Source organism: Plutella xylostella, chromosome 7 (assembly GCF_932276165.1).
Source record: "Plutella xylostella chromosome 7, ilPluXylo3.1, whole genome shotgun sequence".
In the NCBI taxonomy this organism is placed as follows: Eukaryota; Metazoa; Arthropoda; class Insecta; order Lepidoptera; family Plutellidae; genus Plutella; species Plutella xylostella.
In genome coordinates this window covers 7,633,556-7,656,692 of record NC_063987.1, presented here as the reverse complement: position 1 = coordinate 7,656,692, position 23,137 = coordinate 7,633,556, and the positions used below count along the sequence as shown (strand labels likewise).

At 37.7% G+C, this 23,137-nt stretch overlaps 2 protein-coding genes across 6 annotated transcripts in view; both read left to right on the top strand.

The window, feature by feature from the left end:
* Positions 1-166: 166 nt before the first annotated feature.
* On the top strand, positions 167-1,739 carry LOC119690823. 2 transcript variants are annotated; one of them, XM_038106686.2, is made up of 2 exons: positions 167-715; positions 1,091-1,739. In XM_038106686.2, the coding sequence occupies exons 1-2, from the start codon at positions 368-370 to the stop codon at positions 1,658-1,660; spliced, it is 918 nt and encodes a 305-aa protein (XP_037962614.2). In that variant the 5' UTR covers positions 167-367; the 3' UTR covers positions 1,661-1,739. The 2 variants fall into 2 exon arrangements, with proteins under 2 accessions (XP_037962614.2, XP_037962615.2); XM_038106687.2 differs by having other exon boundaries at positions 173-631.
* Positions 1,740-2,314: 575 nt separating this feature from the next.
* LOC105382620 (calcium uptake protein 3, mitochondrial) overlaps positions 2,315-23,137 on the top strand; it is a 67,992-nt gene continuing 47,169 nt past the window's right edge. For 2 of the 4 annotated variants that reach the window (XM_048622247.1, XM_048622246.1), the window contains exon 1: positions 2,315-2,563. In XM_048622247.1, the coding sequence (XP_048478204.1) occupies positions 2,357-2,563 (207 nt within the window). In that variant the 5' untranslated portion in view covers positions 2,315-2,356. The remainder of the gene's footprint in view (positions 2,564-23,137) is intronic. The other 2 variants (XM_048622249.1, XM_048622248.1) reach the window with 1 other exon arrangement.

The window sequence follows — 23,137 nt, the reverse complement described above, 5'->3', positions numbered from 1 at the left end:
ATTTTATTTTCTCATAGTTGGTAAACATGGAGAGGCACGGCACGTCACTTTAGTTGGATAGATAAAGATGGCGCTATGTGTTCCCGCTGCACGAATAAGAGATGGCAAACAAATAATCGATTGATAGCGGCGTTCTGTCATCGGAGCGAAGCAACTTGATTCTCGATGCTCGAGACTCGATGCATCGCATCGCCATTCGCCATTTTGGTTGTCCAACATTGATCTTGAGTTGATGTAGTTATTTTATTCGATTCGTTTGATCATCGTTCAATTAATAATCGGTTTGATTTGGGCGGCAAGTTAAAAAGTTTGTTTTGATTTCTTCATACGAATCTAGAGGGTAAATTCCAACCAACAGCAGTGCGTTATGGGGAGAAGTCATTCCGTTGTTTGGCGTTTCTATGAGCGTCTAATTGACGATGGAAGGACTTATGCGGTGTTGTGTAAATTATGCGATACGCAGTACAAATTCTTCGGAAACACAACCAACTTGAAGTCTCATTTAGTTCGCAAACATCCTATACAGTGGGAACTGGGCACTGGTTGTTTGGATGATATCGCCCGGCAAAGTCTTGATGATGCTGACGAGGTGACCCTAAAGCGCACCAGGAATTACAAACAGGACAAGAACGTACGTTACTCCGTTTCTGTAAATAATCTAAGTAGTCAAGATGATAAGGCTAGTAATGCGATGCCTCAAATTATGATACAAATGGTAAATATGAGGTCTTTTGAAGTTTTAGAGGTTATGTAGTATTGTCGGTGACAGACAAACACTAGAGCTGGACTAGGGTTTGTCACCATTGTGAAAAAGTTATCCAGTAGGAGTAAGATTCTTTAGATTAAGTGTCAGTCACTGGACTACCAAGAATGCGCGTGGGTATAACTAGTTGATACATCACTCAAGGAGGGTCCTTTCCAATATCTATCCCAATACATACTTAAGTAACTTTATATTTATCACAATTACATAGGACTCTTCAGTCTACAAGCTGCCACCACACTCTGTTATTTGCCATACTTAAACCATTCCGATTACATATTTTTTTTATTTAAAAACTGTATATTATTAATTAATATATTTTTTTAGCATGGTGACACTGAAACTGAAGCAGAAACTGATATTGAAGAATCAAATAGAGGTTCATTGCTTGTGGAGAGACATGAAAATGACGAGGAATGGTTGGAGGATGATCCATATCAGACCGGTCGCACAGAGTCCTACGAACCAAAGAAAAAAAAAGTTAAAACCATGAAAGTCAAGCGAGAAGTGATCAGTCCACCACGAAGAAGAGAGTCCTCATATTATCAAAGCACCCCATTGCCTCGTAAAGTTGATCGCGAGATCATTTATAGAGATCCTCCACCAATCAAAGATGAATACTCGGTTTTTGGGGAGTATGTAGCGAATAAGTTGAGAAAGTTTAAAGCACCAAGAACTCGTGGTAATATCCAACAACTGATCACAACAATCTTGTGGCAGGCCGAGTATGGTATGTATGACAATGCTGATTCTGTTAAAAGAGTTATTTCTATCCCGACTGAAACAGCGTTGGTGGAGGCAGATACAGAAACAACGGAGCCCTGTAAATACCATATCACAATTGGTGCTGATGAGCAGAACCAAACTGAAGAAGTTTATGCAGAAACTACTGAATAGATACTATGAAGTAATTATTAGAGAATTTTTTCCTACGTACTGTAAATAAAATTAAACTTTGACTAGATATACATACATATATTTTGTTTTATTGTACCTATCTACTCTAATTAATTAAAGATTATGTGTTCCTATTTACCTATTCCTAACTTAATAACTAATAAGTTAATGGAACCTGGTCAAACCCTGATCCTTGGAAGGTAGGTATACAAGTACCTTACAGTCTGTTCTACTCTCTGTGGAGGTGTGCCTACCTGGCTCATTGAGAATAGGTCGAACCTGTCAACACCATAGATCTATGTAGATGTACAGGTTTCTTCGTAATGTTTTCCTTCACCATAAGAGTGGTGTAATCCATTATTAATAAATTCCACAAGAAGAAGCAAGCGCTTACACCACTGAGCTACTACCGCTCTAGTGTTAATAACCTTTGGGCCAGTTATAAGAGGGATATTTATATATTTTAGATTAGTGTTCTCAATCTTAATGTGTGTGTACCTAGTCTAAAATAAATAACTTTGTAAAGGGTTGCTTCATATCATAAGAATTTTACGATTAAGATTGTAAAATATTTTAAATTGTGGATGGGATTATTATTCTGAGATTTTGACGCATGTTGGCGCGCATGCTCTGCTCTTCTCCTTCTATTCTATGGCACTATCTCACTCGCACACGTCAATCAGCTGTCAAACCAACATGGCTACGTTAACTCGTTCTTCGGCAAAATTATTAAAGAAAGTACAAATTTCACCGATTTCAACAAGAAATTTGAGTAATGTGAAGTTCCAATATCAATACAAGAATGTGTTAACAACTTGTGCTTGTGTTTTCGGAGGTGGAGTGCTGTATTATGCTGCAAATAGATATGGGAAAGAAAACACCGTCTTCGCCCTTAAAACAAAGGTAAGCCGCTCATTATTAGTAAAAAAGTCATTTGAATAGCTTCTATACCCTGTATAGTTCTAAGTAAACCCAGTATGTATGAAGATCTAGTCATATCATAGCAATTAAACAATTTGTTTATAAATAGCTTTTCGATGAAATCACAGAAATGACAGACTATTTTTGACGTTTAGTTAAGTCAGTCTGACAGCAACAAATGAAAATGACACAGACACACATTCACAGAGTCAGTCAAAGTCTGCAGGTCGTACACTTTATTTTTTCCCCAAAATGATAGTTATTAATAATATATTTTTTACCCTTTTCCCCTAAAATCTTCGCCTTCACTATTTTTTTAGCCTTGGAATGATTGTCCACCGTGTACTTTAATCGATTCTGGATCGTTTGGTATACCTAACTATTTTTTTCACAAAATGTATGGGTTAGACTAGTTGACCTCAAAGGCGACGAAATATTTTTGTTATTTTGCGATTGTAGCTACGTTAATTTAACGAAAAAGTAAACTCTGACAGAAAATACTAAATGCATATTATTACTTATGTAATGTATATATTATTTTTATATCAGACATCAGGAAGTTTTACAGACCCGTCATCCACGAGCTGATAGTCTTCGAACGGCCGATTTTCATAGCTAACATAATCATGGCTTAGAACACTCGCATAGAAATCGGTTCAGGAGTTTGGGAGCTACGCAACCACAGACGGATACACAGACACGTTAAACTTATACCCCGGTACCGGCAGTGTATTGAGTCTGTCTTGCGTTCTCAACATAAAAAAAATCATAACTTCACTTCAGAGGCGTGTTTCCAAAAAGAAAAAATACCAATATAATCAGCTAGGTAATGCCTATTTTGAGAACCTGGAAACAAGACTATAATGCATACAATTTAGAAGTTACTACAAAAAGGCCAAAAAAGGCTTTTTCGTCCAAAATCTAAAATAAATTCTTCATTCTGGATATGTACTTAGTGCTTAGTGCTATATAGGTTCTCGAAATAGGCATTACCTAGCTGATCATATTCGTATTTTTACTCTGTGTAAAAAGGCTTTTGAAGAAAAGTTATGATGAGTTGAGAACGTAAGACAGCGGCAATACATTGCCTTTCAAGAGTAGGGATACATGGGTAAAAAAGTACCTACAAATCTAGAAAAGCAAAAAATATGTCTACTAAAGGCGGTGAAACCAATTTCTTAGCTGTCTCGTCTAAAGCGGCATCTCTCTTTAACTTAATTATGTTATTAATCTTACAAACACGTGTTGTTAAGACGACTTAGAGCATCTGTGAGCTAAATACTTAATACTCACCCTGAAAAATATATGGAAACTGGCTCACTTTTACGTATAAAACGTCCATTTAGTTTTACCCCAACTTAAAAATGGTTTCGGTTTTGGTTTGGTTTGGTTTTTTTGGTTGGTACTGACCAACGTTACGGACTGTAACGAACGAGCATGTTACGCAACGTTGTTATAAAATCTCGTGTAACATGTTACATTACATTACACCTCGTAACGTTGGTACCCACCTTTCGTCAGACTGGTTTTTGGACTTATTTCGGTAGGTACCTTCCTATTTATTGGCTTAAAATCCCAGAACAATTAGATGGAAGAAAATGGCTCACTTTCATGAAACAACCAACAGTGCAAGATAAAGAGAAGATAAATCAAAGCTTTTAATTAATCACTCGAGTGAGCCGTCTGATAGGTGCTCACAAGATGGCGGGAAATGTGCTCGGCTCTAATCCGTTACGTGTGGGAACTGTCATCGCGTCATCTGTCAGAGGGCATGTGCGCGGCAAAAGGCAAAAGGGTAAAATGTTGACTTAATTTGACAGATCGGTAATGCATGGGCAATGCTGGGGGTGCAAGGATAGATATAATTTGTGTATCCATTTAACATTGTCGAGTGATATTAATTATTTTGTTTTAACTAACAATTTTAATTAGGGTGATAATAGAGGGTAGGTATATGGTTGGAAAATCTAAATTATAGTCTAGTTCTTAGTCCGCATTTTAGAAGAGTAGCAGACACTTTTTTATAAATATTGAATTAGGTACTTTACACTGAGATAAAGTCAAATTCTGGAAACAGGCCTATTTCTGTGTGGAGATCACGGCAGGATATCACGGTTAGACGAAGTCGTGTGGTAGAATATAATATAGAGTCCTGCGGAGTCAGTAAAATCATACATTCCCGAGTATTCCCGACTCGGCTTAGATCCTGTCTACTCATAACTGTATCTGACGCAAAATAATGAATGATTTATAAAAGCATTTGTCTTCCTATACCGTTTTAATCGCATTGCAGGACTGATAAGTTAGACAGAAGCGCGCGGCTACTCGTGAAGTCGATCGAACATCAACATTCAGCGTATTTCTACAGACACCACAGAATAATAACTGGTTATTATTATGATATTAACTCTTCCACTGCTTTGTTAGCTAAGTATGTCTTAATAGATAAGTAAAAATATATCTAAGAACGTATAATAAACTCGCTTACAATGAAAAAGTTCCACCTGTCATAATCGATCCATATAAGTTCTTAGATATATTTTTACTACTAGGTATAAACAAAATTCAATTGAAATCTACATCGATTTGCAGAGTAAAGCTACTGACCATCCAGTTTTCGTTATACGCATGGATGCGCCCGATCACAAGCACCAGAGTGCAGAAGTGACGTTATCTATGCGAAATGTCATGTTTCAAATAAAATAAGCTATAACCGATGGGGGACATTTCGTTTTGTTTCAAGGATTACAGCCGGCTTTGTCGGTTCGATTGTGTTGTGTATGAAAATGTGTCGCAGTAGCAAAGAGTCAATTCTTTAGTCATTATTATAAAGAAATGTCAAAGAGATCGATGGATTGTATTATAGGTAGTAGTGTTTTGTTTCTCGGGGTTCGCATATTTTTAAAGTGCATGTCATTGCAGATTCGTGATTGTTTTGTTATTATTATGGATGATGAAGATGAGAGAAAAGAAGAAGAACCGATAACCGTTGGGGTAGACGAGTTCTCGAGTGGAGACCACGAACAGGCAAACGCAGCGTGGGACGCCCTCCTGCCCGCTGGGCTGACGACCTTAGGCGGGTGGCGGGTAGTGGTTGGATGAGGAAGGCCGAGGACCGAGTGTTGTGGCGCTCCTTGGGAGAGGCCTATGTCCAGCAGTGGATGATTATTGGCTGATGATGATGATGATGGATGAAAGAATTATCAGCTTGTAGGTAGTACCTACCTATTGTTTCTTTCTATCATTAGGTATCTCCTTTAATTACTGTAGCGAGTTGTGTCAGTATGGCTTTCACAGTGTTCATTCTATTAAAGTTTTCAAGCATGCATACTAAACCTACACGGTAAACTGATCGCGTTTGCGAAGCATTTTTCTTTTTTTTTCGCGTGTGTAAGGAACTCCTTGGTGGGCGCAGTGAGATCGCTAACCTCCGTGTCTTCCAACTTGACAAGCAGAGTGTTTGGATGCGTTCATAATTTATAGGACATTTACATTCTATCTATAAAGTCGTCAAAACGGAAATGCATCCTAGCTAATTATTTAAGCGGGTGTTTTATCGATTTTCGACCTTTGCTTATTCAAAAATTGGTTCAATAGATATTATCCAACGGAATTAATTTTATTACAATTATTTCATTTATATTATGTAGATGGACTGAAGTTTGATAAACTCGATTCCACGTTACTCTACAATCGCTTCTCAAAAAATCAAAATAGACCATAAAACACGTACCCGAATTCAAATTGACTTACAGCTAAAATGTGTCACTACAGGAAATATTCGACTCTATTAAGTGTGTCACCCCGTATTAAGTCGTTAGTCATTCTTAGTCACTCTGATTGGTGTTATAATAAATAATTCCAGATGCGCATGTTTGCGGTGGCATAGCCTAGAAAACTATGAGTAGGGTCGTCGTTCAAGACACAAGGCACGTCTGACATCGGTTAGACAATTCTATGATCTATCGATGGTGACGATGGCCTCGTGTGTTTTAGGTGACGCTTAGGGTGTCATCATAAATTCATTGTGCAATTATGTACTTACATAAGTTTAAGTACTTATTTATAAACACTTTATAACACTTCAAGCATTTTATACCAGTCAATCTGCAGGAGGTACAGGGAGCAAAATGTAAGTGAGGGTAAAAAATAAATATAACGATTGACCAATTCCGGTGAAACATCAGTTGACAATACTAATGAGTATCAACATCATCGTTACGGATTTTCCAATACAAAGTTATAGATGCTTTATCCTCTCACTGACCGCTATCACGTATGCCAACCCGTATTAAGTATTGCAAGTGGACAACGGCTTTGCCACGATCTTCTTCAGTTCATATGATCCTGGTTCTTTGTGGTTAATCTCCACAAGGATTCTTAATGTTTGCGAGTGTTATCCTCCAAATCAGAGATATATTTACAAGCTTAACACTCAATAAATTAAAAACGTTAAGCTATAGAACAAAACGACCGAAGCAGTAAACCACGGTTTCTAGTTTACAACCTGCCAGGCCGCTGGGAACTTCGGCCTTTTTGTTCAACCCCGTCTTTTTTCCCGTAACACAATCCACGACACCCATTGGCCGGCCGGCACGCTCGTTACAAATACTCTATGGTCTTAAGGTCACCGATATTATCGGACGCACGATTAAAAGTAAATCAGTCGAGTTGACTCCGGGGGTGATATTAAATCGTCCGCATATACAACCCCAATAAAGGAATAAACGATGTCGCATTGTGCCCAAACGGCGATTAGTAAAACCACTAAAGGGTGGTTCACAGAATAGACCACCAACGACGCTGCTCTACATTTATGGTCACTTTTTTTTTAAATAATGGTGTTTGGTTTATGCTAGGTATTGTTCGGTGACAGCTTCTGGACGATAGAATAAGATAATTATTTGTTCTCGAATATCTTGTGTGTTGTATGTGTTCGGTTTAATCGGATAATCGTCTTACGTCTATTGTAATTTGTGGAATCGATCGTTTCACTTTTGGGAGAGCCGAGATAAGTTGTTCACAACTTATCATAAGTCATAAATAATAATTGCTTCATTTTCAAATATGTAGGTAAGTATATCCAATACTTATTTAGTGTAACTGAAAAATATAGAAAGAGTTATCGCTACATAAGCAATTTTTCCACATATACATTACACATAGATGTGAATCGCATTATGCTCTTATAATTATGTATTGTGCTCATTCTAAGACGATTGGGTTTGCACTTTGCAACCAATCAGGTAATAATGATAACAGATTTCATGCTAAAAATAGGTGCCCGTTCCTCAAGTGAAAATGTTGTGTTAAACAGAACTTAAATATGACACCGCTGTGATTGGATGAATTTTAATTGAACATTATACGAGTTATATAACGTGTAGATTTACTAAAGTTAAACGTAATCTAATTTTTATAAAAATTAAATATAATATGATTTTGGACAGGCTTATAATCTTCTTAGCGTATTGGTGACAAACACTATTCAGCTAGTCTAGTCTAGTGTTAAGTTCGGTGTCTTTATGATTAAGATGGGATTCGAACCTTGTATCAGCTACACCAACCGCCATTCAGCCCAGACAAGTTCGAGATCAGTATTTAACTGAACATTCCTCCACATTACAAATGTTTCCTTTCCCCTTATCCTAAGAATGATATTCTGGATAATGCATATAGCAATGAGTTTGTGTCTCGAATCGCCGTTTAGAAATGAAGGCCTCTGTAAAGGTTGAATTTGTATATGTGTAAATGTACATCGAGCCTAGTTAATTAGTTTATCTTGAAGGCTAATTTTATTGGCGTTCAATAAAGTTATATTCTAATATCCTATTCTAGTTGTCATCCATTTAACTTACTTAATTACAGTCACAGAAATCAAATGCATTTCTTCTTATCACAAGTCGGCTTAGCTAACTATGTAGTTGTCAAACTACCTTCATACATACATCGTTATTACTACTAAATTCCTCAATTCTTCAGAATAACGACACAGGCTCCCTCCTCACGTCAAATTAGTGTCTTTTGCACAGCAATTTCCGTTTACTTTCGTCCGATTAGCTCCCCGCGGCGCTGTCGTTAATACCGCGGTTGACGTCTGATCCTGACGGCTTCTGACGTAATTGTGCGCACTGGCAGAGTGATTATTTTGAGGGCTAAGAAGGGATAAGAATGGGAAAGAACTACGTCAAATAAGTGTAGACGTACACTTACTACTAGGAGTCATTTTGATCTAAGCTACAGTTTCTGTTACTACTGACGAGGCCATTACTGGGCAGGTTACATTTCTTCCTCAGTCACGGCTAATAAACAGTACACTCACGAGCAATGAAAAAGTTCCGGTGAAAATTGCACCAATTTACTCCTAAACGGAAAAGACTCAATAATGCAGATAGCTAATCTGCATTATTGAAGTACCTCTACATAAATTTTACAGCATCACAATGTTACCATCTTAAAACGTAAAAATATTTTGATCAAATTATGCAACTCCTTGTTTAAAAAAAAATTGTCTTATTTGGTTTTGACATTTATTGAGTGTTATTTTTTCATGGCACGTGAGTGAATATATATATACCTGTTTATTAGCCGTGACTGGGGAAGAGAAGTAACCTGCCCAGTAAAGGCCTCGTAACAGAAACGCCTCCCAGATAATTACAATAACGAATAGTTCAAAATTGGAACACACGTTGATCCATGCGCCTGATGCGCCGCAGCCACACACATTGTCACTGATAAACATCTCTTTGTTAGTTCCTTTACACGCTACCTTAAACATATTCAATAGATTTTAACCTATGACGTACTCTAAAAAGGGGTGAGTTTACAACGCTTTAAATCGCTATGTTTGGGCTAATCATGAAAATAAGAATGAAAGTGTCCGTTTTGAACACAATTTGTAACATGTAAGGCGTGGTCGCGTTTAATGAATGAGATTCATAGTATAAAACAAATAAAAAGTACTACTCATGTTTGTAATCCTTTCGGGGTAGACAAAGCTGACGCTATCCCAGTCCATCCTAACTATTATTATATAATATTATAAATGCGAAAGTAACTGTGTCTCTCTGTCTGTCTGTTACTCTTTCGCGCCAAAAGTACTTAACGGATTTGAATGAAATTTGGTATACAGATGGGCTAGACCCTGAGAAAGAACATAAGCTACTTTTTATCGCGGAAATCCCACGGGAAAACTTTTTAAGGCGAAGCGAAGCTCGCGGGAACAGCTAGTATGTAACAAAGTTGGGCAGTATACTATTTGTCTTGATGTGCCTAAAGGCTAGACAATTCACAATTATCCCAATTTCCCTGGAAAATACGTAAAAAGCGCTCGAGTGCAAAAGCTACTTATTACAATGAAGTGTTGTAAGTAAACCGGCAACAGTAAGATAAGTCCAACACTATTCTATTCTATTCTCTGTGGGGGTGTAGGTACCTGCACCTGCATGGCTCTCTCGAGTGGAACCTTTGTGCATATCCCCAAGGTCTAAACTGCCTTCCTAACCTTGGACCATTTCCCACCACGCTGGTCCACTGCGGGTTGGTGGGTTCACATATCTATATGTGCTAAGTCTAGATATGCAGGTTTCCTCACGATGTTTTCCTTCACCGTAAAAGCGATGGTATACATTGTACTTAAGTTAATAGAACTCATTGGTACATGTCAGCGCCGGGATTCGAACCCGCATCTCTGGCGTGAGAAACGGGTGCTTACCCGACTGAGCTACCACCGCTCCAGTCCAACACTAAATACTGGCATTAAATTCCAGCGCAGAACGCCACGGTGCATTAACAAGACAAAACAGATTTAACAAAGCCCTTTAAAGGTAACAAAAAAAACGCGAATCCTGTTAACTAGTTATGTAACTATATATTTGAGTTAGCGCCGACGGCTGGCGTTGTACCCGTCCGACCCAAGATCTCTTTTGGGCATAGGTATTTCAGTCGTAGTAGATACCTAAGGCTTTTTCTTTAACTGTAAAATCGGCCCTAAATAATCTGTTTGTAACTAATAAAATTATTATTTTTTGAATACACTGTCTGTATAAAACGGTTTTACCTATAAGATGTTCTATAAAACACGATGACAAACCATCGACACGATAAGAAGAAGAAGAAGCCCTAAGTTAATAATAAACAATCATTTGTGTTTATTATTACTGAGGTAGAAATTGTATGTATTCGTGGTTATGAAACCGTCATACGTTAACTTTAAACCCAACCCAGCGTACGAATGCGCTTGCCACCTATACCAGGCTATCATATCGTATTGGTGATCTTGATTGAGATTTATTACTCGTATCGACCGCGGCGGCGTAGTGTTTATAAATCAGCTTACGGCTTCTATCGAAAGAAGCGGAATGCCTCATAGATAGTACTGTACTGCGATCACCAGAGCCCGTAGCATAAATTTTCATCGTGAACGTCAAGTAAAATTACTCGATGAATTTTAGTTCTGCTTCCGACCGCCATCAGAGGCGCTGTTCATATTTTCATACAAAATTACTCTTTGAATTTTACTTCACGTTCACGATGAAAATTTATGGTAAGAGCTCAGTGTTGTCGACTTAAGTCGATACGAATTCGATAGGAAAGTCAATGAAATTTGTATGCGTTTTATTAGTTTCTAATGTTGCCGACAGAGGCTCTGATCAACATATTGTCATACAAATTGCTATCGAATTACCCTAGCGACTTGAGTTGACAGTGCAGCGATCACAAGATTCGATACTATTTTCGAAACTACACAAACATATGGAAAAATAACAGTATCGTCAACTGTCACTGTCAAAATGTAAGGCAAATTTATCAGTTCTAAACGTGACGTTTGTTTTTCCATAATATGTTTGTGTAGATTCGAAAATAGTATCGAATCCTGTGATCGCTGCACAGAACTTGTGATAGGCAGGCCTACTGCTGGGGACCGGGTAAACGTAACACTTTTCGTAGTTCTTAATTCGTGCATCGTAAGGATTTTATTTGAACCACATGTGTTCGACGCGGCTGTGTTAAATGCGGCGTGGACTGTACTAGAGTTCCCGATTCTTATTCCGTTATGGGTGACACTTTCTGCCTGAAATCACCTTCATCTTGGTTTCTGCACTGGTGTGTGGACATGTCACATACACTCGATGAATCAGGAAGTGGATCTACAAATCATGATCATCGGATAGACCACTGCTGGACGTAACTCTATCGCGTCAGAACCTATAAATCTGTGTATACTATGGTTCTACCTTTTTTGGCATAAGATTTTTTTGCCTAATCTCGTATTGCATAGTAACGTTTGGTCAAAGTCTCGTTACGCCGAAAATCGTATGGCATAAATCTCGTTTAGTAAAAAGTTATTTCGCATAACATTGTTTAGCCTAATAATGGTATGGCCAAATCTTGAATAGCCTAATAATGCTATGGCATAGGTTTATACAAAGTAATAATATTCGTTTGGCTTTAACTTTGACGGAGCGTCTCCCTACATAGCGCAAACTGGTGCCTTGTATTGTTTCCGCTGTTTGGAAAACGCTCCGCTCCGCTTCGCTGCGCTCCGCTTTGGTTTTGATGAACATGTGCACTTAACACGCTCCTCCTCGCTTTGCTCGTCGTCGCACCTATTTTTAGGTTTCGATCTCATGGGGTTTGTAATAATTATATTGGTCGTTAACTTTCGATTTTTTGATCATAGAATATCGTGATTTTCGGGATGTAGGTGAAAAATACCACAATTTGTACATTTACTACATACTTAATATATTATTTATTAAGATAACATTACGAGAAACAAGATTATACATAGGTATAGACGAACATAAATTTGAGCAAACGAAACTTAGGTGTTTAAAGATTGTGCCTAAAGAGTTTTAGACGAAACGAGCCTTATGCCACATAAGTCTTGGCAAAGTGATGGTTCGGCCAAAAAAGTTTAGACCATACGAGTTATGCGAAATGAGTTTTGGTCAATAAAGATTATGCCAGATGAGCGGAACCCGTATACTATTCATTTAATTTAGCTAATTACATTAAAATTAAACTTAATTTAAATCAAGTTAACTTAATTTATCTTAAGTCCTTTGATCTTGTTATTTTTACTACATATAGATTATTATATGATTACTATACTTTGTTCTAGAATTAATTTAAGTATTCATAGATTTTGCTATTTCATAGAGTCTATGACTGAGATGAATATTGGAATGAATATTACTGGGGCGAGTCTACAATATTCAATAAATCCATATTTATCTTATTAATCAATACATTTATGATTAATCTTATGTATTTAGTTTTAATTTAGCATCAACTTCTGTCATTCGGAATGCTCAGGGCGACATTATAATTTATTTAACTGGTGTGGTTCTCAAAGTGTAGCTGGTTGCTATCATTATTTTTTTCAGTTTAAAAAGTAACACATTCTTCTTCATTATCACAATGCGCACATTTTTCCAAGTTCCTGTGGGGTCACTCTATATGAGGAAAAACTAATTATCAGATCACTGCGACCGACAAACGTGCCGAGTGCCGACATCTCTTGTTCGTTAGTTTTTCATCAGATTAGAGTAACCTTCCAGCTGCACTAGAAGTGGTGAGAAGTCTAAGTTTGAGCAGTGCTGGTTGCTATCGATGTATCGCCTCGATGATTTGTTCACATTTATTTATTTAGCCCGTTCGTTAGCCGGCGTGTCCTTCGACTGATTTGTGGCTAATGGCTAACGGTGACTGGAATATATTACTACTGCTCTGTTTGATCCGTAAGATTATTAAATTATTTATCAATAAATTTTGCTGCACATTGAAGTAGGACTCGTCTCTGGATTGAATCGGCCGATTTATTTGAGCAAGCTTGTGACGCGGGATTCGCTTTGCCTGTAATAGCTTTTCCATGGAAATTTCGGGTTCAAATGGCTAGATAAAAATTAGATTTTTAATACTATAAATAATGTCTACGCTTAAAAAAAACGGAATTTCAGCTCCAGAGCCAAAACGTTAATTTTAGACAAAGTATTGACATGACTATTGGGTATTAAATTCGTTACTATTTGACAAACAAAAAAGTGAACTCGAGAAATCGATACCTTATTCGAAAAACACGATTGTAACACTCGTATACAGCCCCACAATAAACTCCCGATGGGACAAAATGATGTATGGGTCAATACAATCGATAGTTGGAATATAAATCACAGGGAACAACAGAATAATGTGCGTCAGATATCTGTTATCAACACTATGCAGGTCAGAACGGAATAATTTCGGGTTATTTATCGGTCGTAGGACATTTTTTGGAGCTTTTTTGTAACCGCTTTTCGGTACAAAGTCACTTTTTGATATTTAAGTAAGTAACTAAATATTATATTCATTCGTTTTTGAAATAGTTTTTACTTATACCTAAGCTATCCACTGTGTTAGAAATAGATGCAGTTGTTAGTTTTTGCCTATGTTATTAAAACTTATTACTTACTTACATCCTAGGTATATGATCCATGTCATCACTGCGGGAACTCCCTATTGACTATCTCTGATATGCCTACATGAATTTTACCTATCCACAATTGTTAATTAGAAACTAGAAACTTGTACATAATTCATTTGTGTATATTCATTTATTAACCCACAGCACAGGTAAATAAGCAGCTTACACATTTTATTTATAAGAAATGTACCTCAATTTATTTTTGAGTTTGAAATTAATTTGATTCTAACTATCCCCAGTTCGTTCGTGGACTTAGAGAGTGACCCTTAGGTCTTAAGAATCATTCCTGATTCTTTGTCCTTCCTTTGTCCTTGGACGATTGTTTGGCAAATTCCCGCAATCAAAGACTCCATTATATTCCTATGATTGTTTCGCAAACATCCCGCCTGGGTCCGACGGTGAATGATTGATGGATCACCGAAAACATCCTGCAGAAAGTTGCCAAGCTAATATGGATCGTAAAACTAGAGCAGTAATCGTTACGGCTTTTGATAAAGCATTTTTGGACCACCATGCGACACGTGTAGCTCTTGATGTTGTAACAAGGAATAATGGTGATAAGCTTTTTACATATATAATGCATGGGTTAAAGTCGAAAAGAACGAAGCATCCATGTAGTTCCACTTTTGTAAGTTGATGTGTGGTTCGTTGATAAGTCATCGAAATCTTCGACAATGATAACCAATGATCCCATAGGAAACATGGAACATTCTAGATTATCTAGATCATGTTCAGTCAGGGTCACTATATAAAACCACTACACGGCCGAATGGTGTAGCAGCTGTCCGATACCATATTACAGGCTCTGCCTCGCTTGGGGTCGAATGGCTGTGTGTGAGATGTCCCCACATATTAGTGTTATTAGTTACTTCCCTTAAAAAACAGTTTTTTATTTCTTTTAAAATTGTTTATGCAGCTGAGACACATATCAATGTTTCACTTCTCCTCTACTCCATGTTCTGAGTCCGCAATCTCGGTCAAGTTCGCGGTCGAAGGGGTACTACAGTCTGTAACTCGCAGTAAATCTGTCAATACAATCACAGTTACGAGTAAACAGAACTACCTCTAAACTAGCCGACTTAGCTGTAATGGAGCGTGCACACATAAAGTTTTTAGCCAAATATAAACTGCTGTGCTGTAGCCACAAATGAATTCTTTGGAAATAATAAGTTTCGTGCAATTATACCATTGTGCTCTTTCGGTGAATAAATATAAATATACCTATTTATAGTATCTCCACCGTCTGTGGTGCGCTTAACGCCGCTGAAGAGACTATAATCTATAATATGCGTATAAGTTTAGTGGAAGATTTCTCCACACACTGTTTACAGTTCCCCTGATTATTTTGGCACTCGGATGACTGTTATTAGATGACGTCATCAAATCCAGTTCCCTCCAGTTCTGGTGTCAAAGGAATCTCTGTACCTATCTCAGACTGTAGGTACCTATTGGAATGTTTGTATAAAATCTGCATGATGACAGATTCACGGGCTACTTCATAGATGCTGTTTAGTCTATGGGTCGTTCACCGGAGCAGATGCTTTTAATGGTTTTCTAGACTAGACTAGTGTTTTGGAAGATTCGGAGATGGACTATATAAATTATGTTATTTGACCTAGAGGCAGTTTTATAGGTATATCATTGGAGCTGCTAGGTGAGTACGGGTGAAATCATTATAATCATCAAAATAATCGCGATTGACATAAGTGTCTGAAGCAATGAAAGCAAAAAGTGCTTTTAGAAGCTATTTTTATAGAGAAAGTGGCTCAATTTCAGCATATTGTTAGATATACATGGTGTCGCAAAAGTGGTATACTAAGCCGAAAGGGCGTGACTCACTCAAAGTTTCTATGGAGAAGCAACAATTTTCTTCGAGAAATTCCGAATTTCGTAGAACGAAAGTTCTTCAGATTGACCAGACCCCTTTCGGCTTAGTATACCCATTTTGCTACACCCTGTACACATTCAGCCGACAGTGCCCCGGCCCAGTAACTCACGGAGGGCTCTGTGAATAGTGAGAGTGTAACGAACACCGCGCGCGCACGCGACCGCCCATCTTGATGCGACTGGACTGGACGCTTCCTCTCCGATCATTGGCTCCCACAGGGACTGACTTTATAAGGGTGCTTACATAAAGAATGGGGTTCCCTGTATCTACCTGTACCGGTAACCTGATTATGTAAAAGCGCTTACTCACGGAGCATTTCTCGGATTTTTTAATGTCATGAGCGCTTTTGATTCTCTATGTAAGCACCCTTACCCTTATACCTAGGTACCACAAATGCACCCATTTCTATGAAAACCACACGTGCCGAAATTTGTGTACGAATTCACACTGATAAGGACAGCTGGACGGAACTGAATATAATGTATAAACCATAAGTTGAGAAATGCTCAACCTTTTCACTAGTTTTGACACGCGCAGTACTTACGTACACTTGGGGAATCTAGTATAATAGACGTATGAAGGCTCCGATTCGTTTAGGGACTGTTTCATAATGTCTGGATAATGGCTACCTGTGGGATAAAAGACATACTGTCATTGACTCAAACATAATTACAGAAGTTGAATCTCAAAATTTCATCACAACTTGAATACTTAGCACATTCTAAACGAAGAAACTTCGTTAATCTGATTTCCAGACGTATTAGGGACTATTTAAGTCGTCATAATCCGTCCATCTACTTCAGTTTTGTGATAAGTTAAGAGTCTAGAATCCCTCTTAGAGTCAACGCTCCGAAAATCTTGCACATAAGAAGATAATTCGTATATCTAAGTACTTACACCTTTCTCCCTACGAGGATTTTGAAGATTCAATGAAGTGTCCGTCAGTAACCATTAAACAAAAACAAACATTCGGCCAGATAGACAGTTACGCAGTATCACACATCAAACTTATAAGTCATAAAACTTGTAGGATCGGTTAAGACTCCGCCTATAAGGCTAGCCGCAGAGGACACGGGATCCGCGGCGGTGCTTCTGAGAGTTCAGGCTCTGTCACGATCTTGTTAATAATAGACATAAGATTGTCATTGTTTTGATCACTGCACTCCACATCGAAGGAATATCGGAGATTTTATGTGATACTTTTTATAATTATTTCGATGATGGTGGTGGTAAACAGAAACACACATCATTACATAAATGAATTTGTGTCATATTTGGTCCAGGATACATCAAAATTACTTGGATGGTAGATGGTGGTGCGTATTCGTATCAGGGAATCCAAGCATCAGCATTGCAGTCCACTGCTGGATCTCTACACATTTCTGAATCATCATCAGCCCGTAAGCGTATAGCATATCCCAAGGAGCGCCACAACACTCTGTCCTCGAACTTCCTCATCCAATCGCTACTTGATAAAGATCGTCAGTGCAGCCGACATTAATAATAATAATAATAATAATAATATGTGGGGACATCTCACACACGGCCATCCGACCCCAAGCTAGGTAGAACCTGTGTTATGGGTGTCGGACAGCTGATATATCTACACAAATACATAGATAGATAGATACTAAATATAAATATCAACACCCAAGACCCGAGAACAAATATCTGTGTTTAAACAAATATCTGCCCCAGCCGGGAATCGAACCCGGGACCTTCGGCTCAGTAGTCAGGGTCACTAACCACTACGCCATTCGGACGTCGTAAGGTGAGGTAACTCTACGTTACTAGAGACTTCAATGTCATCGGTTTTTCGACCAGCATGGCATGCACACTGTCAATATCTTTTGAATGCGATTCAAAACTTTCCGCATCCACTCTCACCATAAATCATGCTCCGTTAACCATTTCTTACGCATCCGTTTCCCAAAAAGATGACATTTATAGACGTCCAGTGATGGCATTTAACAACATAACTTTTTAATGATAACCGTTCAAAAGAGACATTGTCACAAATCATTTACAAAAGAACACCAGTTATGTTTAAAAACAGCGATTTAATGGCCGCCCGCGTTTTTCTCACTTTCCGATTCTGGATTTTGAGTGAACTGTCGGCTTTTATAAAGAACTCGCATGCTATGAAGACACCTTTCATTTCACTGTCTTTGGCTTCTTGCTGTCGATTTCTTTTTGCTTATTAAATTTTAAATATATTATCGAAATCTGAATTTGTTCAATACATAAGTGATTCTAGAAAACTGATATCGCCATCCAAACTCGTACTGAAAAATTATTTGCTTCACCGAAACAAAATGATAACACATTCGATAGTAATAAAATGTAGGTACTTATACGTAGTTGCACAAAATAACGTAGTCGTTGGTTCCTATCGACGTTTTTTAGGGTTCCGTAGCCAAAATGGCAAAAACGGAACCCTTATAGTTTCGTCATGTCCGTCTGTCCGTCTGTCCGTCTGTCCGTCTGTCACAGCCGATTTACTCGGAAACTATAAGTACTACAGTGATGAAATTTGATGGGAATATGTGTTGTATGAACCGCTACAAAAATATGACACTAAATAGTAAAAAAAAGAATTGGGGGTGGGGCCCCCCATACATGTAACTGAGGGATGAAATTTTTTTTTTCGATGTACATACCCGTGTGGGGTATCAATGGAAAGGTCTTTTAAAATGATATAAAGTTTTCTAAAAAACATTTTTCTTAAAGTGAACGGTTTTTGAGATATCAGCTCTCAAAGTCGTAAAAAGTATGTCCCCCCCCCTCTATTTTTATAACTACGGGGTATAAAATTCTAAAAAAAATAGAAGTGATGCATGCTAATTAACTCTTTCAACGATTTTTGGTTTGATCAAAGTATCTCTTATAGTTTTTGAGATAGGTTGATTTAACTGTAATATTATATTTGCTACTACGGAACCCTTTGTGCGCGAGCCCGACTCGCACTTGGCCGGTTTTTTTTTTATTTTTTAAGATTTTATTATTACTCCATAGACTTTGTGCCTTGACATGTCCGTGCCTTTTTGTTTTTTATCTTCACCTTTTAACTTCTCACTACTAACGAGTTTATAACGTATAGGTACGTAGGACCAATCCAACAGCATTTATACGTAAAATCTGAACGAATATTTCACATATTTTCGATCTGACGCATATAAAATTTATCGATTTTCACCTCACCAAACAAGCATTAAAGTAGCCTCGACAGATTGCATCCTTCATTGACCCTAAGTCCTTATTACATACTTAAACGTTGTTAAGCGGCTTATGAAAAAAATAACCTGTCTGAATCCTGCGCGGGCGCACCAGAGTAACAACCAAACGCTCACTTTGACACATGACTCAGGGCTACCGACGCTTGTTACACCGTATGGATTATGGTGATTTTAATTTCCTCTTATGTTTTATTTACAATATGGATTAATGAAGAAGAAAAGCTAAGAGTTAATCGCATTTAAATTGGATGCCACTTCCAATATACCTTTCTTTACTGTAATAAATTGAAGAAAGCCTAAGCAGTTTAACGTTTTTCGGAATTGGCAACCCTAACACACGAGCGCAGGAGTCGCCGATTTTGGCAGATGGGTGCGTGCGCGCATATCGCATCCTCAATCATGCCTGACAGCCGGTGGTTTTTGATCGATCGGGCGGCCACTAAGAAACAAAAGACTGTCTGCGGTCAAATTCTGCTAAACGACGATCCAGCACATCGACCACAAACGGACAGAGTTTTAGACCGATGTTGAACTTCTGTCAAACAGTTTTGCTCGTTAAATACTGGAACGCTCCCGGTTGTCACAGAGGCTGTTTGTATCGGCAATTCTCGTTATTGTTAATATTTTTATATGACATGTGTTAAGAATGTCATAATAATTTCGTTGGTTTGTTGCTACGGGGCCCGTATGCTGTAGCGTGGTGTATTGGCGTGGTTAATGATACAGAAAGATATAAATTATATGTATGTGTGTGTGTTTAGTCATGTGGAACGAGTGTTTTTTCAAAACTTTCTTATGCCAATCGTTTGCTGATCAGCTTACGAATCAGTCTAACTCTTAACCACTTGAAATATGTGAGTACTTCAGTTTTAAATAAAAACACGAATTACCAAAGGTATTTTTAAATTTGGTGTACATATTGAAGATGCAAAAGTTCTTATCTTCATTCTTTCTAACAAGCATAAATCTGTCCAAGAGACAAGCAAATCTAATTTTCAACCGGTCAACCAAGACGTTTGATTCGACCTCAAATCAAAAGCCTCCAAGCCAAATCGACCTGGCGGCAAGAACAAACAAGGAAGAGATAAGAAATGACACATCCTAACTAGAGGAGACGAATGCAATCCAATTATGTACTTATGACCCTCTGCCGGGTAACTGGCCCAAATTGATTCGGGGTAATTTCTGTTGGATGATGCGTTCGGTCAAGACGTTCGGGAGATATTCGCGAGAGATCCGATGACATTGAAACTACACGCGGAAAAGGATTCGTATTAGATTCAAACTGTTTATAGAAAAATGTGTTAATAATATTCATCATCAGCCAATAATCATCCACTGCTGGACATAGGCCTCTCCCAAGGAGCGCCACAACACTCGGTCCTCGGCCTTCCTCATCCAACCACTACCCGCCACCCGCCTAAGGTCGTCAGTCCAGCGGGCAGGAGGGCGTCCCACGCTGCGTTTGCCTGTTCGTGGTCTCCACTCGAGAACTCGTCTACCCCAACGATTATCGGTTCTTCGGCAGATATGACCAGCCCACTGCCACTTCAGCTTGCATATTTTGACAGCTATGTCGGTAACCTTAGTCCTCTGACGGATAACCTCATTTCTGATACGATCCATCAGAGAAACCCCAAGCATAGCTCTCTCCATAGCACGCTGAGCGACTTTAAATCGGTGGACCAGTCCTACCGTCAGTGTCCACGATAATATTCAATTAATGATTATTTATGTGATGAATCTTCACATAAAACTATTACTCAATCCTTAAATGTTGAACAAATTTTAATTAAACATGGCTAAGATCAATGTAGACGTAACCTCTTAAACAAATGATAAGAGATAATTCTAAAAGTCCACAACAAAGTGTCGTATCTAAACAAATCAAGAAGTGAATCCCAGAGAAGGGAGCAGTCCCTTTACCGTTAGTATGAACAAGAACCGATCCTGCCGAAATGAATTAGTAAATGGACTTAGACATTCTCAAAGCGAACGTAAAAAGGACGACAATGTCTAATTTATTTATGAGAGTCGCAGGACGGACAATGGGCGATGGGACTTGGAAGAAAACACAAAAAGGAATCGATCTACTTGATTTAAACTTGGGCTACTCTTGAAATTGGTTTAGTGGCGGTCCTAATATGACCCATTATAAGAATCCTATTGAGACCCGGCATTTTTGCGTTTGTTTCGTTTATCGTGTTGTTATTCGGTTTCCCCAAGAACTATTGTAGACCAAAAAATTAATAATTAAATTGTGATATATAGGCTTTAGTCCGAAACTGTTTTTTATAAGAGAATAAGCCGTTTCATCCCTTGGGACCCTAGATTTTCATGAAAAACCAAATTTGGTTGGAAAGTCCCTATATTTTGAAAAAAGCTCTACATGTTTGAATGCTATGATATTGGACTTGAATTGGATTTAACTGTAATTAGAGGTACTTGATTTATTTGAACAAAAATTCAGATTCAACAGTAAGGACTCTAATATTTGTTCATGCATAGAGATGGTATAGAATGTGTAGATAATTATAGAACGAGGCTGAAGATTGCTATTGTTATAGATAAGGATATTGATTTATTGTTTGGATTAGTGCTGAGATAGAACTATGTGAACTTTGACATTGCTTTATTGTTATCAATGGCTAGTAAGGAATTTTATGTGAACGTATCTTTGAAATACTAGGGGCCATTATCTAGTGTATCAATTCCATTTTAAACACAGACAACTTTTAGCTTATTTAGATATTTTTAAAAAACAATTCTTAAATGTCACTTAAACTTAACAATAACTTAACATTTTAATTATGTGTCTTTTTGTTACAGGTAAGAGTGGTCAGACTGCTGCTCCTATTTTGGTAATATTCAATGTTGATATGTTTTTCCATGTCGGATTGTTTAACATAAAAATAAGAACGACATACATACAGTCCTTTTTAACTTACTACACAAGTAATAACAAATCAAGATCTACTTCTTACATATACTTATAAAAAAGAGTTAATATATAAATGCTAATTAATAAGGCTCTATAAAATCACTTGGATCTTGACAAAGAATGTAACGAAGACTGATCAGCTGATTAATCATAGTCTTTAGTAAGTAATCGATGACTCTGCCTAACTGATAACGGATGTAGATAATTAGAGCTTAGTACAACAGGTCATCTGTTTGCGATCTAGTACTCACATGTTCATGTCAACAGGGTCTTTATAACAGCATAGACTAGCCGGCAGGCTGGGTGTAGAAAACCTAGGTCAAAACTCATAAACTCATAACCCTCTAGTTGTTATTATTTTTGGGAGGATTAAATGTGCCGTAATCGATAATTCTGAAAACGATGAATGACATTTAGATAGGGTTTGCCATAACGTTATTTTGAATTTGTCCGTAGAATAATGTATTCAGTACAAACGATAACATCCACATCGTAAAGTTTACTGACCTTCTACTGAATACTGATGTACAAACACCCCATTACACGTAAATTGTAATGTTGTTGTCATCAAATTTTAATACCAGCTATGGACCCTCGCTGATAGTATTAAATGTCCAAATTCGGACCCTCAATTTGCTTGCAAAGCTAAGCGAAATATCCCTGAAATAACATTTATAAATGTTTTGTACTCGTTAACATGTTTTGAGGGATTTCATAAAGATGGATTTTTGCTAACCCTTTCCGTTTGCTATTTTAGCTTAACTAAATGTTTCGCCACATTCTACATGTAATGCTGGTGAATTATATCTACTGTTGTAACTTTTATAAAATGAAAAGAAAGATAAATCACAAATATTAAGATCCTTTCTATGTTTGTTGGGCACAGAGTGGTTGAAAGCGAGTGAGGAATGCTTACGAAGGAAACTTTAGTAAGTTAGAAAACAGTTGTTAAGTTTTTTGTTTGTTAAAAGCGAAATTTATTTTATATCCGATTTGTATTAATTTATTTACCTAGTCTCATTCG